Here is an 18452-nt window from a genome sequence, read left to right on the forward strand (position 1 = left end):
AAATATCCTCTCCTGTTGTCCTGGTTTCCAGTGGTTTGCAGAAGAGGATGTCTTCCTTAAATCGACCCCCCAAAAATGTTACTGACATATACCAGAGGCTGTGCCAGGCCCGCCAAGTCTGTTGACTCATCCAGCTGTAACGCATATAATTCATTGCCTTGTATGCGAAGCAGTAATTGCTTCAAAACATCTCCTGACATGTCACTGAATGTGTCGTGAAACAGTGTTGTTTGACGAAGGCATTGTCTGTATCGTTTTTTGGCCCTTTTCCCCCAGCATTGTCCCAGCCATATTCGCGGTAGCAGGAAGAATTAAGTCCTCCACAATAGTATGGGGCTTGCCTGTCCTAGCCACTCGGCAGCTCAACATAAGACGCTTCTAGACCCTGTTGCTTTTATACATGTCTTACTACTCGAAAGTCATCTTAATTCTCGCTCAAAAAACTCCTGTGGCTTGTAGTCCCTGTCTGTTGTCGGTGCTTTCCCTGGTAAGGGGGCAGTAGCTCTTCGGCTGCATCAGATTCACAACTGTTCGTGTCCATGCTAGCTGGGCTCACAACAAATTTAGAATTACTGATGCTAGCACTGGATGTGCTCGTGGAAGCAGAACAACTTGTGTCGTCGACAGGTGCAGTACTGCTGGTAGTAGCAGTACTACCAGTATAACTGGTATGTGTCTCGATGGACACAGGCCTTACTTTTTTTAACCATTTATCAATTTTCGAGCAAATGGAATGAGCAGCAGCTGCGTTTGGCTACATACGGACCGTTAATGGAATTCCCGCAAGGCATTAACGGTTAATGTGATTGGATGTTAAACACTAGAGTAAAAAACCTCACCCAAATGTATAGCCCCGTTGGAAAATATAAATAAAATATAAATAAATATAAATAAACTGTTTGAAAATGTGAAGAAAAAAATACAAATGACTATATAGATCGTTTTTTTATTTAGCGTACCCTCGACTGCATACCTCAGTTTGGGAATACCTGGTGTAGAGAATAATCTAAACCCCTGTGAAATATATTTTCCATAACCAAAAATATTGTATTTTCAGCTGTTTAAAGCTGGTGTACAAAACTGAAAGTAAAAGACAGACACAAAAAATGAATGTTGGAAACACAAGTGGTTCTGAGCTTATGCCAATATTACACAGGTAAGCTAACAGTTACATACATAAGGAATGAAGACGGGCTCTATCTAAGCTACTGTGTCCTGTTGTTTTGCTGGGCACCTACTGACCAATGTTATTATGATTATTTTTCAATGACATGTATTGCTAAAATAAAGGTTTAAGGAAATACATGCATGCACCACATTACTACAAGACAAAACAACTCAGCCAAGCCTGATGGACTTGTAAGTATAGAAGCAAAGTTTGCTTTCATTTTTTTTATTTTATTAAAAACATGAAAAGGTTGCGTAATGGGATAATGTCTTACTGTGGTGTGTGAAAAATCCAATAATTTACCTTGTATACTGTACAAATCACATTATTGTGGAAGCACCTCCTCTAAGGGCATGAATTAGGCTGTTTGAAAATGTTTTGAATGCTAAGCAACCTGCCTACACATAGTTTGAAGTACAATACCAACATAGCTATTGTAGTAGGTCAACGCTGTGTGCTGGAAATTCTTGGTAGGGTGTTGGTGGAATAGGCATTGTGGTGCTCATGTGAATTTCCTTTCTTTTTAATAATAACTGAAATATCGCATTTACATAAGTATTCAGACAATTTACTCAGTACTTTGTTGAAGCACCTTTGACAGTGATTACAGCCTCAAGTCTTCTTGGATATGACACTACAACCTTGGCACACCTGTATTTGGGGAGTTTCTCCCATTCTTTTCTGCAGATCCTCTCAAGCTCTGTCAGGTTGGATGGGGAGCGTCGCTGAACAGCTATTTTCAGGTCTCTCCAGAGATGTTTCATCGCGTTCTGGGCTCTAGCTGGGCCACTCAAGGACATTCAGAGACCTGCCCCGAAGCCACTCCTGCGTTTCATTGGCTGTGTGCTTAGGGTCATTCCCCTGTTGGAATGTCAACCTTCGCCCCAGTCTGAGGTCCTGATCGCTCTGGAGCAGGTTTTCCTCAAGGATCTCTCTGTACTGTTGCTCCATTTATCTTTCCCTCGATCCTGACTAGTCTCACAGTCGCAGGATTCACAAGATTCTCTGGTCTGATGAAACCAAAGATTGAGATCTTTGGCCAGAATGCCAAATGCCACGTCTGGCGGAAACCTGGCACCATCCCTACGGTGAAGCATGGTGGTGGCAGCGTCATGCTTGGGGATGTTTTTCAGCGGCATCCTTTAGGTGCCTTTTGGCAAACTCCAAGCGGGCTGTTATGTGCCTTTTACTGAGGACTGGCTTCCATCTGGCCACTCTACCATAGACTCCTGAGTGATGGAGTGCTGTAAAGATGGTTGTCCTTCTGGGAGGTTCTCCCATCTCCCCAAGGAACTCTGGAGCTCTGTCAGAGTGACCATTGGGTTCTTGGTCACCCTCCCTGACCAAGACCCTTCTCGCCTGATTGCTCAGTTCGGCCAGCTCTAGGAAGAGTTTTGGTGGTTCCAAACTTCTTCAATTTAAGAATGATGGAGGCCACTGTGTTCTTGGGGACCATCAATGCTGCATAAATGTTTTGGTTCCCTTCCCCAGATCTGTGCTTCGACACAATCCGGTCTCGGAGCTCTACGGATAATTCTGACATGCACTATCAACTGTGAGACCTTATATAGACAGGTGTGTGCCTTTCCAAATCATGTCCAATCAATTGAATTTACCACAGGTGGACTCCAATCAAGTTGTAGAAACATCTCAAGTATGATCAATGGAAACAGGATGCACCTGAACTCAATTTGAGACTCATATCAAAGGGTCTGAATAATTATGTAAATAAGGTCGGTTTTTATTTTTTAACACATTTGCAAAAATGTATTTAAAATACCGTTTTTGCTTTGTGATATCGGGGTAGTGTGTGTAGATGGATTAAATATACAATTTCATCAATTTAAAGAAAAGTCTGCAATGTAACAAAATGTGGAAAAGGGGAAGGGGTCTGAATACTTTCCAAATGCACTGTATATCCATAAAAATGATGCCAGCTGATTCATGATTTGGACTGGCTGAGAATAGCTGCCTGCCTGTCTGTCTGTCTCGTCCCGATACGACACATTCATTACTATGGGACAGCTGGAGGTCCAATATGAGCTCCTAAAATCACACAAAAAAACTGGATGTTCTTAGTCCACAACAACACTTAAACCACATCAGGAGACCACTTTGAGGTCTGGGAATAATCTAAGAAATGTCTATTTTTGGGAGTAGTTATTCAAGTGTGCACCAGCCAGAGACCACTGGTGAGCAATATTTCTGTAGCGCTCATGTGATTGCAGAGTTTGCAAAACAAATGGCTACTGAATTGACGCAAACAATAATGAGGCATAGGCTACTTTGTAGTTAACATTTAACTGAGAAGGTTTTTGGGAAAGCCTTTCCATCTCTACCAGAAGGTTAGGATTAGAAGCATTGCTAAGGGCTAAAGTGTAGACATATGCACACAAACAACAGAGAGATAAGGATCAACCTAGAGGAAACCTGTTTTACATTAGGATGCATGTACCTGTCACTCTGTGGGAGCCCTTTTTTCAACGGCATGCATGGTTTTATAACCTAGGGCCTTTGTAGGACTATGTACTTTGGCTTTCATCCAAACTATAAACATGAGAGAGAAAGGAGAGAGAGAGACAGACAGACAGACACATGCACACAAACAGAGAAAGGGACAGAGACAGAGAGAGTGGGAAAGAGAGAGAGACAGATACAAAGAAAGAGTTGAGAATGTGAAGCATGCATAACAGCTAAATAGCACCCTCGAGTGTCTTGAGGGGCCCTCCATTCGGGGCTGAGAGAATCATAGAACAAACACGACAAAGACAGACACACACACACACGTCTGCACTGCAGTCGGCAGAACAGGGCTGCTGTGAGTGACCTTCCACAGTGACAGTCTTGCCCATGGGAGAGATAGGCACAGGGAGCTCTCAACCTGATTAATAATAAAGACCAGGGCCTGGTTTCCCAAAAGTTCACCGTTATATCCCAGAGCTGTCTCCAAAAACAATCGTTACTAAGGTTGCACTTAAAGACCCTTGTTATTTACCTCAGACCAATCGTAGAACAGCTAAGTTAGATGCTTTTTGCGTTACTTTATTCACAGATCTCCATTAAACAAAGAATCAAGAGGTTGATCTGTCTCCCTGTGACCGCCGAGAATTCCAGAGCCAAGTTGACTTCAAATACAAAGTAACCAATGTCTTCACAATTGTTACAAACCCAGGATAAAAATATGCTTCAAATGAAAATTGAGATGACTGCATTAAAAGAAAAATACAGTATAGGCTACATCCCTTTATACATGCATACTACATGACCTAAAGTATCTGGACAACTGCTCATCAAACATCTCATTCCAAAATTATGGGCATTTATATGGAGTTGGTCCCCCCTTTGCTGCTGTAACAGCCTCCACTCTTCTGGGAAGGCTTTCCACTAGATGTTGGAACATTGCTGCTGGGATTTGCTTCCATTCAGCCACAAGAGTATTAGTGAGGTCGAGCACTGATGTTAGGCGAATAGACCTGGCTCGCAGTCCGCGTTCCAATTCATCCCAAAGGTGTTCGGGGTTGAGGTCAGTGCTGTGTGCAGGCCAGTCAAGTTCTTCCACACCGATCTTGACAAACAATGTCTGTATGGACCTCGTTTTGTGCACAGTCATTGTCATGCTGAAACAGGGTCTTCCACAAACTGTTGTCACAAAGTTGGAAGCACAGAATCGTCTAGAATGTCATTGTGTGCTGTAGCGTTAACATTTCCCTTCAATTGGAACTAATGAGCCTGAACCATGAAAAACTGCCCCAGACCATTATTCCTCCTCCAACAAACTCTACAGTTGGCACTACGCATTGAGGACGGTAGCGTTCTCCTGGTATCCGCCAAACCCAGATTCATCAGTCGGACTGACAGATGGTGAAGCGTGATTCATCACTTCCATTGCCCCAGAGTCCAATGGCAGCGAGCTTTACACCATTCTAGCCAATGCTTAGCATTGTGCATGGGGATCTTAGGCTTGTGTGCGACTGCTCGGCCCCGGAAACCCATTTCATTTAACTCCCGACTAACAGTTCATGTTGCTTCCAGAGGCAGTTTGGAACTTGGCGGGGGGGTGTTGCAACCGAGGACAGACGATTTTTACACAATACGCCCTTCAAGCCCTCGTGGTCCCGTTCTGTGAGCTTGTGTGGCCTACCACTTTGCGGCAGAGCGGTTGTTCCTCCTAGACGTTTCCACTTCACAATAACAGCACTTACAGTTGACTGGGGCAACTCTAGCAGGGCAGAAATTTGACAAACTTATTTGTTGGAAAGGTGGCGTCCTAGGACTGTGCCACATTGAAAGTTACTGAGCTCTTCAGTAAGGCCATTCTACTGCCAATGTTTGTTTATGGAGATTGCATGGCTTGGTGCTCGATTTTATACACCTGTCAGCAACGGTGTGGCTGAAATAGCCGAATCCACTAATTTGAAGGGGTGTCCACATACTATTGTATTTATAGTATTTCAATCACATTGGAATAAATTTCATGATAATTAAATGTAGTTATATTTAGTAATTGTCGACTACTGTCTGAAAATGTTGCCTCAATATATTTCATGATGTGTAACAAGTGCACAATGATGTGCCAAATCTTGATTGAGTGCATTTTTATAGGTTAATTATAGGGCAATGCTTATAACTATTAGAATAAGCTGCCTCGATATTTGCAGCCATATGAGATATCTCTCTAGAAGCTGTTCCGTCGTCAGTATTGTGGAATAATTAGAAAGTTAAGGTAAGATTTTATTGGAGTAAGCTGATCTGAGAGCAGCGTTGCTTTTCTTTCGATCCTATCAGTATCGACACGTCGTGACGCACTTAGCAAATGTTCTCCCAGCTTAGTGTTTTGTGAAAGGCATGTTACATATTCGGCAGATCTAGAAATGATGCATCATTAAAACACTCGTAAGCCTAAATTTCATCGCTATCAGGAAACTGGGACGCTAGATTTCAATCACACCCACCACTACAATGTTTACACTGTGTCTTTGTTTACAAACTAGGAACCACACACACACACTTCTTATCCTACCAAGTACTGTAAAAATTAACACGGGATCAATTTATTTGAGCATCTAATGGCCATATTTACATAATACAGTGCCTTGCAAAAGTATTCATCCCCCTTGACATTTTTCCTATTTTGTTGCATTACAACCCATAATTTAAATGGATATTTATTTGGATTTCAAGTAATGGACATACACAAAATAGTCTAAATTTAAAAAACTTGCTTCAGGAAAAAAAAAATGGGAAAAGTGGTGCGTGCATATGTATTCACCTCCTTCGCTATGATTCCCCTAAATAAGCCCCTAAACAACCAAGTACCTCCAGAAGTCACATAATTAAATAAAGTCCACCTGTGTGCAATCTAAGTGTCACATGATCTCAGTATACAGTTGATGTCTGAAGATTACATACACCTTAGCCAAATACATTTAAACTCAATTTTTCCTAGTACAAATTCCCTGTTTTAGGTCAGTTAGGATCACCACTTTATTTTAAGAATGTGAAATGTCAGAATAATAGTAGAGAGAATGATTTATTTCAGCTTTTATTTCTTTCATCACATTCCCAGTGGGTCAGAAGTTTACATACACTCAATTAGTATTTGGTAGCATTGCCTTTCAATTGTTTGACTTGGGTCAAACGTTTCAGTAGCCTTCCACAAGCTTTCCACAATAGGTTGGGTGGATTTTGGCCCATTCCTCCTGACAGAGCTGCTGTAACTGAGGCAGGTTTGCAGGCTTGTGTCCCTGCTCGCACACGCTTTTTCAGTATTGCCCACAAATTTTCTATGGGATTGAGGTCAGGACTTTGTGATGGCCACTCCAATACCTTGACTTTGTTGTCCTTAAGCCATTTTGCCACAACTTTGGAAGTATGCTTGGGGTCATTGTCCATTTGGAAGACCCTTTTGCGACCAAGCTTTAACTTCCTGACTGATGTCGTGAGATGTTGCTTCAATATATCCACATATTTTCCCATCCTTATGATGCCATCTATTTTGTGAAGTGCACCAGTCCCTCCTGCAGCAAAGCAACCCCACAACATGATGCTGCCACCCCCGTGCTTCACGGTTGGGATGGTGTTCTTCGGCTTGCAAGCATCCCCTTTTTCCTACAAACATAACGATGGTCATTATGGCCAAACAGTTATATTTCTGTTTCATCAGGCCAGTGGACATTTCTCCAAGAAGTACAATCTTTGTCCCCATGTGTAGTTGCAAACCATAGTCTGGCTTTTTATGGCGGTTTTGGAGCAGTGGCTTCTTCCTTGCTGAGCGGCCTATCAGGTTATGTCGATATAGGACTCATTTTACTGTGGATATAGATACTTTTGTATCCATTTCATCCAGCATCTTCACAGGGTCCTTTGCTGTTGTGCTGGGATTAATTTGCACTTTTCGCACCAAAGTACATTCATCTCTAGGAGACACTCCTTCCTGAGTGGTATGACGGCTGTGTGGTCCCATAGTGTTTATACTTGCGTACTATTGTTTGTACAGATGAACGTGGTACTTTCAGGCATTTGGAAATTGCTCCAAAGGGTGAACCAGACTTGTGGAAGTCTACAATTGTTTTTCTGAGGTCTTGGCTGATTTCTTTTGACTTTACCATGAAGTCAAGCAAAAAGGCACTGAGTTTGAAGACAGGCCTAGAAATACATCCATAGGTACACCTCCAACTGACTCAAATTATGTCAATTAGCCTATCAGAAGCTTCTAAAGCTATGATATCATTTTCTGGAATTTTCCAAGCTGTTTATAAAGGCAAAGTCAACTTAGTGTATGTAAACTTCTGACCCACTGGAATTGTGAATTATAAGTGAAATAATATGTCTGTAAACAATTGTTGGAAAAATGACTTGTGTCATGCACAAAGTAGATGTTCTAACCAACTTGCCAAAACTATAGTTTGTTAACAAGAAATGTGTGGAGTGGTTGATACATTTGTTTTAATGACTCCAACCTAAGTGTATGTGAACTTCCGACTTCAACTGTATATATACACACACACCTGTTCTGAAAGGCCCCAGAGTCTGCAACACCACAAAGCAAGGGGCACCACCAAGCAAGCGGCACCATGAAGACCAAGGAGCTCGCCAAACAGGTCAGGGACAAAGTTGTAGAGAAGTACAGATCAGGGTTGGGTTATCAAAAATATTGGAAACTTTGAACTTCCCACGGAGCACCACTAAATCCATTATTCAAAAATGGAAAGAATATGGCACCACAACTAACCTGCCAAGAGAGGGCCGCCCACCAAAACTCACAGACCAGGCAAGGAGGGCATTAATCAGAGGCAACAAAGAGACCAAAGATAACCCTGAAGGAGCTGCAAAGCTCTACAGCGGTGATTGGAGTATCTGTCCATAGGACCACTTTAAGCAGTATACTCCACAGAGCTGGGCTTTATGGAAGAGTGGCAAGAAAAAAGCCATTGCTTAAAGAAAAAAATAAGCAAACATGTTTGGTGTTCACCAAAAGGCATGTGGGAGACTCCCCAAACATATGGAAGAAGGTACTCTTGTCAGATGAGACTAAAATTTAGCTTTTTGGCCATCAAGGAAAACGTTATGTCTGTCGCAAACCCAACACGTCGCATCACCCCGAGAACAACATCCCCACAGTGAAGCATGGTGGTGGCAGGATCATGCTGTGGGATTGTCTTTCATCGGTAGGGACTGAGAAACTGGTCTGAATTGAAGGAATGATGGATGGCGCTAAATACAGGGAAATTCTTGAGGGAAACCTGTTTCAGTCTTCCAGAGATTTGAGACTGGGATGGAGGTTCACCTTCCAGCAGGACAATGACCCTAAGCATACTGCTAAAGCAACACTTGAGTAGTTCAAGGGGAAACATTTAAATGTCTTGGAATGGCCTAGTCAAAGCCCAGAACTCAATCCAATTGAAAATCTGTGGTATGACTTAAAGATTGCTGTACACCAGCAGAACCTATCCCACTTGAAGGAGCTGGAGCAGTTTTGCCTTGAAGAATGGGCAAAAATCCCAGAGGTTAGACATACCCCAAGAGACTTGCAGCTGTAATTGTTGCAAAAGGTGGCTCTACAAAGTATTGACTTGGGGGGGAGAATAGTTATACACGCTCAAGTTTTTTTTGTTTTTGTCATATTTCTTGTGTTTTACAAGAAAAAATATTTTGCATCGAATGATACAAACCCCCCAAAAATCTATTTGAATTCCAGGTTGTAAAGGCAACAAAATAGGAAAAATGCCAAGGGGGTGAATACTTTCACAAGCCACTGTATGTTTGCATCTGTGCAAAATGTGTACCAGGGTTGGGGTTGATTCTATTTTGATTCAGTAAATTCAGGAAGTGATTTGAAATTTAAATTCAATAATTGAAAAATCAAATGCCCTATATATATATATGGGTTAGTCGATTAGGCCTACTTCTCATCTGACAAAAGAGCTGTTCATTCTGTGACAGATTTAGGTCTTGGCCTATTTGGTAACTGGGCATCTTTAACAAGGTTGGCTGATTAGGAAGACAGCTTCCGGTGTCAGATGAGAGCGATTGCATGTCTGCCAAACAGTGGTTTATTTGGGCTCTTGGCTGGACAACATTACTGCAGCATTCCTGTGTAAAGTAGGCCACTGCACTGTCTGTCTGTCTACACCTGATGACAACTTGGGAGCCGAGCGGTTCATATGAGATACCGTTTAGATACAGACAATAAGAAGATGGACACACAGACAGACCATAGAAACACACGCACAAATCATAAAACATTGGATCAGATTGCAAAGCCATTACTCTATCGTTCATGTGTAAATTAGGTGATTGCTTTTTCTGTCTATATACACCCAATGACAACTTTGAGCCAGGTGTTTTGTGTGAGATGCTGTTTCAATAGCCTACATACAAAGACAGACATTAAGACACACATACAATTTTGGATCTAATTGCAATGCTTTCCAGCACTGCCCATACACACTTGCAATTTCCCTGAGAATAGTGTGCCCAGTGTGTGTATAGCATCAGTGCTCTGAAGCTGAGGAAGGTGACCACTGCTGATGTCATTCTGTACCATCAGAACACCATTATAAGAGAGACAGTGAGCACGGTTACATGCGCACACAACAATGAAATTATTGTGGATTGTCAGGTTAATATAATAGTTAGTTTAAAACATTTAACATTTAAGTCATTTAGCAGACGCTCTTATCCAGAGCGACTTACAAATTGGTGCGTTCACCTTATGACATCCAGTGGAACTGCCACTTTACAATAGTGCATCTAAATCTTTTAAGGGGGGGGGGGGGGTGAGAAGGATTACTTTATCCTATCCTAGGTATTAAAAGTTCACATGGTTTGCAAGAAGGATTTCCCTAATAATCCTGTTTACATGGACACATCTGAAATCAAGCTACTGATGGGACTTTGATAAACTTGAAAACGAATTATAAGATGCATACTTCACTCGCGGGTAAAAGGCGTTGCATGGTCAATCTGTCGTCTGCATTGGCCGTGCAGCGTTTACGGTAATGTGGCCTCTACAGAAGTCAGGGTATTCATACTTCTTGCGCTTTATGGAGCAGTGCAGAACTGTTGTGAAGGAAGTTGTCAAGGAAGTGAGTTTGTGTTTATACAGAAACTTATGCCAACCAGTCATGTCAATGTGGAGCTTTACGGAACCCTCCTTATTGTTACAAAATATGAGCAGTTACCGGAGGTCATTTTGGCCCCTGCATGACTCCGGAGACTCTGCAATTGCGTCACACCATCCTTATGGCGTCTCCGACATTTTCGGACCAAGCATAAAATGGCTTTAAAGGGAAGTTTGCGCTAACGTTACCCGGTGCTGGCAAATGCGCAGATCAAATACACCACTGGAACGCCGAATAAGTTCATTCAAAAGATTGCTCAGAAAACCAGGTGTTTAATTCGGCGTATACTTACTTCGATTATGACCTTATGCCGATTAAGATAAGCATGACTAATGTCATAATCAGTTTAATATCAAATTATTAGTGTGCATGTTAATGTACTGAGTAAGATACCAAACACACACAGCATAGGGACGCCGAAACCAGTGAACACCAGCTATCACATATAAGTGAGCTATAATAATGTTATGATAAGGAATTATGGTTGCCCAACATTTTCAGCTGTCAAAAGAAAAAACAAAGCTTGCTACTCACTTGTCATAACTCAGTCAGTCAACGGAACTGACAACACCAATGCCACACTTGGCCAGCATACACAAGTTGTTAGCCAGCATGATATTAGCTAGCCAACCAACTACCTACAGTATGGCACCCATTTTAATACCTGTCGGTCACTAACTAGTCGACATTCCAGAGAAGTAACAAATGAATTGCTTAAAGCTGCCAGCATTAGTCATGTATATTATTGGTAAACACAGACGGTTAGAATAAACGATGGATCTGTCAAACAAAAATGCAACAGTTAACCAGTTATCTAGCTCGCTAGCATGCTATCTCCCCATGCCCATTGCATATTGTTGTTAGCTAGGTACTGTACGAAGCTACTTACACATCGATAGTCGTCAGAATCTGTATTAAAGAAAATACAGCGTCTACTGTCGTTATTTAATGGAATTATATTGTTACTATCCATTTTTTTAAACAATTTGCTAGCAATGTTTTGATATTTGGACGTCGCTACACATCATGTGAAATGTGATGACATCAACTTCCTAGCTAGCTACAGTGCACGGCTAAGGACAAACAGAATTGGACGCTACAAACGCAAAGTGATCTTCTTCTTTGGTATTATGTCGTTCGAACATTTTGTTTGTTCATGCCGCCACCTACTGTGCGGTAGTGTGTGGTCGACACGTCACAATTGGACATTTTTGTGTTACAAAAATAAAAGGAAGGGAGAAAAGGAAACAATTGTACCACTAACCCTACACCTATATACCACTATTTTATAAACACTTAAATTCACCACCCCATTCCACTACCTTGACCCTAACTGATTAACCAACAGTGCAGTTCAAGAAGAGTTAAGAAAATATTTACCAAATAAACTAAAGTAAAAAATAATAAAAAGTAACACAATAAAATAACAATAACGAGGCTATATACAGGGGGTACCAGTACCGAGTCAGTGTGCAGGGGTACAGGTTATTTGAGGTCATTTGTACATGCAGGTAGGGATGAAGTGGCTATGCATAGATAATAGCAGCAGTGTACAAAACAAATGGAGGGGGATCAATGTAAATAGTCTGGTGGCCATTTGATTAACTGTTCAGCAGTCTTATGGCTTGGGGATAGAAGCTGTTAAGGAGCATTTTGGTCCTAGACTTAGCACTCCGGTACCGCTCGCTGTGCGATAGCAGAGAAAACAGTCTATGACTTGGGTGACTGGAGTCTCTGACAATTTTATGGGCTTTACTCTGACACCGCCTATTATATAGGTCCTGGATGGCAGGATGCTTGTTCCCAGTTATGTACAGGGCCGTACGCACTACTCTCTCAGATCCCGAGCAGTTGCCATTCCAGGTAGTGAATCAACCATGGTGCAGCTGTAGAACTTTTTGAGGATCTGGGGACCCATACCAAATCTTTTCAGTCTCCTGAGGGGGAAAAGGTTTTGTCGTGCCCTCTTCATGACTGTCTTGGTGTGTTTGGACCATGATAGTTCGTTGGTGATGTGGACACCAAGGAGCTTGAAACTCTCAAACCGCTTCACTACAGCCCCGTCGATGTTAATGGGGGCCTGTTCAGCCCGCCTTTTCCTGTAGTCCACGACCAGCTCCTTTGTCTTGCTCACGTTGAGGGAGAGGTTGTTGTCCTGGCACCACACTGCCAGTTCTAAAGTCCTCCTCCCCATAGGCTGTCTCATCGTTGTCGGTGATCAGACCTACCACTGTTGTGTCACAAGCAAACTTAATGGCAACCATGGCAATGAATGCTAAGAACTTAAATACAGTTAATTTTATCTTTGAAACATTTAATTGAAATACTGTAGAATTCCATTCATTCCTATGGATGACTACTCCTACTGAGGAGTGCCAATATGACTAACAGGTAGCTTCAAATCCTCTCAATGACCAATACATAGCATCAGAAAGTCCAGGGTTTATACACTGTACTTTATTGGTATTGACCCTCGAGATGAGGTTCTCTCTTCTTATGCAGACTGTAGCTAACCCTTTCACATTCAATTATACTTGTCAGTAAAGTGTATGTCTATCTTCGTGCATGTGCAAGAGGTAAAGGCCGGTGGCCAGCCAGGCATATGGCAATGTTGTAAATATTGAGGTTGTAAATCTTGAACCAACTTATCTGGTTTTTGAATGCAAACTTCCTCCACACTTTCTCATTTTAAAATACAGTAAAACCAGATACATTACTTAAATGTACCATGCTATTCTACTTCAGGCTAACCTCACATTCACCTAACTGGATATTACCATGTAATTAACCTTGAAATGATTTCCTTCCTTGTCCCTTGAAATGCAAAACACCCTTCAAAGTGTAGGCCATTTTTAGGACCTGCCAGTGCTGTAGCAACTGCTACATTTGACAGAAGAGGTGAGATAGCTGCTAGCCAATAATAACAAGTTGTTATCATTATCACTGAAGATGTTTTCAAAACGAAATACATACATTTGATTATCAAACACAAACAGACCCATTTAGCTATACCTTTGGCCTGAAAAGGGATAGGTGACAGAGAAGTGACCTAGGGGTGAGGAATCCAGAGGAATGCAAAAGCCACATGTTGCAACACTAATTAGATACATAGTAGGAGGACGAATACTGTGGGGGGTGTGACTGCTGTAAAGGCACAGGATGTCTTCAGGTATTTGCCAATGGGTAAGAGGTGTTGCTCTCGGTATCTAGACTTAAACTGGTTTTGTTCTGTTCAGTGCTATTGTGCTTCACCACAATGGAATCTGCTGTAGGGGTGGGACTCGGAAACAGAGTTGGTGCTGACCTCATGCCAAAGACATTTTCTGAAACCTGTAATGAAGATTCAGTCATTCGATATGCAGCAGTCCTGTGTGTTTTTGTATGTGAGTATGTACTGTATGTATGTAAGTACAAGGTAATATTGTCAGTTTATGATTGATTTAGTTTAGTTTTTTGTGTAATAAGGTCTGTGTGTGTGTGTGTGTGTGTGTGTGTGTGTGTGTGTGTGTGTGTGTGTGTGTGTGTGTGTGTGTGTGTGTGTGTGTGTGAAATGTGGGAAATGTGGGAAATGTGTGTAGAGAGGCTCATTGTTGCCACTAAGCCCCAGCTGCACCCATCACCAATGGTGGCTTCAGAGCTTCAGAGACTGTCACGCCCTAGGAACGATGAGGCAACACTGACATGCCTCTGTCTCAGTTTCCTAGAGATGAGGTTACAATGGGACAACACAGAAGAAACAAACACACTACACAGACACCACGCACACACACCTACATTCCTCCTCGCCTCTCACTCAGTGACGCCTGCTCCCTAACACATTTGTAGCACGTAATATTGAATATCCTATGACTGTAATGCTGCGTTATAACGTGAAGTGTATTTGCAGTAAAAGCATGTTAGGTGTGGGACAATAAACGTAATGATCAAATTGATCAGTATGCTCGGAAAGTATTCAGACCCCTTGACTTTTTCCACATTTTGTTACGTTACAGCCTTATTCTAAAATGGATTAAATTACATGTATTCCTCATCAATCTACACACAATGCCGCATAATGTGTAAGCAAAAACAGGTTTGTAGACATTTTTGGTGAATTCAATTGTTTGGACATTATTTAGAAATGCACAAACCTGTCTATATAACGTCCCACAGTTGACAGTGCAGGTCAAAGCAAAAACCTAAGCCATGAGGTCGAAGGAATTGTCTGTAGAGCTCAGAGACAGGATTGTGTCGAGGCACAGATCTGGGGAAGGGTACCTAAACATGTCTGCAGCATTGAAGGTCCCCAAGAACACAGTGGCCTCCATCATTCTTAAATGGAAGAAGTTTGGAACCACCAAGACTCTTCCTAGAGCTGGCCATCCGGCCAAATTGAGCAATCGGGGGAGAAGGGCCTTGGTCAGGGAGGTGACCAAGAACCCGATGGTCACTCTGACAGAACTCTAGAGTTCCTCTGTGGAGATTGGAGAAACTTCCAAAAGGACAACCATCTCTGCAGCACTCCACCAATCAGGCCTTTTCTGTAGAGTCTCCAGATGGAAGCCACTCCTCAGTAATAGGCACATGACAGCCAGCACCTAAAGACTGAGAAACATTATTCTCTGGTCTGATGAAACCAATATTTAACTCTTTGGCCTGTATCCCAAGCGTCATGTCTGGAGGAAACCTGGCACCATCCCTGCGGTGAAGCATGGTGGTGTGAGCATCATGCTGTGGAGATGTTTTTCAGCGGCAGGGATTGGGAGACTAGCCAGGATTAAGGTTTGAGGGAAAGAGTCCGGACTTGAACCCGATCAAACATCTCTGGAGAGACCTGAAAATAGCTGTGCAGCGACGCTTCTCCTCCAACCTGACAGAGCTTGAGACAATCTGCAGAAAGGAATGGGAGAAACTCCCCAAATACATTTGTGCCAAGCTTGTAGCTTTATACCCAAGAAGACTTAAGGCTCTAATCGCTGCCAAAGGTGCTTCAACAAAGTCCTGAGTAAAGGGTCTGAATACAAATGTAAATGTGATATTTCAGTTGTTTTTTTCCCCAAAATCTGAAAACCACTTTTTGCTTTGTCATTATGGGGTATTGTGTGTAGATTGATGAGGGGGAAAAACTATTGAATCCATTTTAGAGTAAGGCTGTAACGTTACAAAAGGTGGAAAGGGTCAAGGGGTGACAGATCTTCTTATGGAAAATTGAATAGCATATCCAAACAAATTATATCCACGTTGAAACACTATCATTTCAGATAAGTGGACATGTATGTCGAAGGAAAATAACATGAGTTTTGGATACATACAAAGCCATGCCATGAACCCAGAGTCATATACAGTTTACTGCACACATAGCTCTCTGCATGATGCACTCAGCCAATAAATGTACCTCTATATGTCTTTCACCACCACCACACCCCCAGCTTTCTCACCCATGACAACCTGAGTTATAGTTCATAATACTTCCATTGATAAATAACTTACAACTGTCAAATTTTCAAAGTCCAAGTGCATCCGTGATAAAGTAAAGGTGCTTTCAGTAATAAGAAACTGGATTATTGTCTAGTAACATTCCCCAGCCTCCAACATTACCAACGTAATTAGAGCAATAAAAATAAATGTTTGTCATACCTGTGGTATACGGTCTGATATCCCACGGTTTCAGGCCAATCAGCACCCAGGGCTCGAACCACCCAGTTTATAAATGTACTTGTAAACTGGGTGGTTGGAGCCCTGAATGCTGATTGGCTGCCATCTGTGGTATATCATACCGTATATAATCACATTTATGACAAAACGTTTATTTTTACTTCTCTCATTACGTTGGTAACCAGTTTATAATAGCTTTAAGGCATCTCAGGTGTATGTGGTATACAGCTAATATACCACGGCTAAAGGCTTGCATACCACTCCGATTTGCATTGTACACAAGAACAGCCCCCTCGTGCCTTATACCACGCCCCCTCGTGCCTTAGTGCTTATTTTTCTACTTCCATTACCTCGTCCCACTGAACATAGACTCTGTACTGGTACCTTGTGTATATAGCCAAGTTATCATTATTGTCACGTTCGTCATATGAAGGAGACCAAGGCGCAGCGTGGTATGTGTACATTCTCTTTATTAAAAGAATGAACACCTAACAAAATAACAACCAAAACGTGAAGCTAAACAATATAGTGCTGACAGGCAACTACACATAGTCAAGAGCCCACACCAGAAAGTGGGGAAAAGGGCTACCTAAATATGATCCCCAATCAGAGACAACAATAAACAGCTGTCTCTGATTGGGAACCATATCAGGCCAACATATATATACAAAACCCCTAGACATACAAAACCCCTAGACATACAAAACCCCTAGACCTACAAAACCCCTAGACATACAAAACCCCTAGACATACAAAACCCCTAGACATACAAAACCCCTAGACATACAAAACCCCTAGACATACAAAAACCCTAGACCATACTAAAAACCCCTAGACCTACTAAAAAACCCTAGACATACAAAACCCCTAGACCTACTAAAAAACCCTAGACATACAAAACCCCTAGACCTACTAAAAAACCCTAGACATACAAAACCCCTAGACATACAAAACCCCTAGACATACAAAACCCCTAGACATACTAAAAAACCCTAGACATACAAAACCCCTAGACCTACTAAAAAACCCTAGACATACAAAACCCCTAGACCTACTAAAAAACCCTAGACATACAAAACCCCTAGACCTACTAAAAAACCCTAGACATACAAAACCCCTAGACCTACTAAAAAACCCTAGACATACAAAACCCCTAGACATACTAAAAAACCCTAGACATACAAAAACCCTAGACATACAAAAAAACCTAGACATACAAAAAACTAGAGTACCCACCCTAGTTACACCCTGACCTAACCAAAATATATAGAAAAACGGAGATATCTAAGGTCATGGCGTGACAATTATTCATTGTGTATTTATTATTACATCTTATTAATTTTCTATTATTTCTCTATTTTCTGTCTCACTACATTGTTGGGAAGGGCCCGTAAGTAAGCATTTCACTGTTAGTCTACACTTGTTGTTTACAAAGCATGTAACAAATAAAATGTTATTTGATGTGTGTACTAAACATCTCACTATCTCAAAAGCAAAGAGCAACTACCTTCAGGCTATGCTCAAACCCTACACACCAACCTGAGCACTCCATCCTGCCACCACAGGTCTCTTGGCCGTCCCAAACCTACGGGGGTCAGCTCCCGCTCAGCCCAGTCAAAGCTCTTCTCTGTCCTGGCACCCCAATGGCGGAACGAGCTTCCCCCTGAAGCTAAGACAGCTGAGTCCTTGCCCTTCTTCCAAAAATGTCTGACTGAAATCTTATCTCTTCAAAGAGTATCTTAAATAAAACATCTCAGTCTTATTCCCCTTAACCCCCCCCCCCCCCCATATAAAAAAAAGTACTTTTCTTTTCCTACACGCACTGACTGCTGATAAGTTCTTCACTCTGGAAAAATGTACTTCCTACAGCTGTGATATGTAGTTGTCTCACCAAGCTATCTGAAGATGAATGCACTAACTGTACGTCGCTCTAGATAAGAGTGTCTGCTAAATGACTCAAATGTCAAAAGAAATAGAAAAATGTACTCTTGTGAGCTGTATTTGCATGGTCATAATAGTCAGTGAAT

The 18452-nt window shown here is 41.9% G+C and overlaps 1 protein-coding gene across 2 annotated transcripts in view; it reads right to left on the reverse strand.

Moving 5' to 3' along the window:
* si:dkey-100n23.5 overlaps window positions 1-11871 on the reverse strand; it is a 119971-nt gene extending 108100 nt beyond the window's left edge. The window contains exons 1-2 of one of the 2 annotated variants that reach the window (XM_029653708.2): window positions 11681-11769; window positions 10600-10729 (exon numbers count right to left, since the gene is read on the reverse strand). In XM_029653708.2, the coding sequence (XP_029509568.1) occupies window positions 10600-10626 (27 nt within the window). In that variant the 5' untranslated portion in view covers window positions 10627-10729; window positions 11681-11769. Of the gene's footprint in view, window positions 1-10599; window positions 10730-11680 lie in introns of both variants that reach the window. The other variant, XM_029653635.2, reaches the window with a different exon arrangement.
* Between the last annotated feature and the right edge of the window lie 6581 nt (window positions 11872-18452).

Source organism: Oncorhynchus nerka, linkage group LG1, assembly GCF_034236695.1.
Source record: "Oncorhynchus nerka isolate Pitt River linkage group LG1, Oner_Uvic_2.0, whole genome shotgun sequence".
In the NCBI taxonomy this organism is placed as follows: Eukaryota; Metazoa; Chordata; class Actinopteri; order Salmoniformes; family Salmonidae; genus Oncorhynchus; species Oncorhynchus nerka.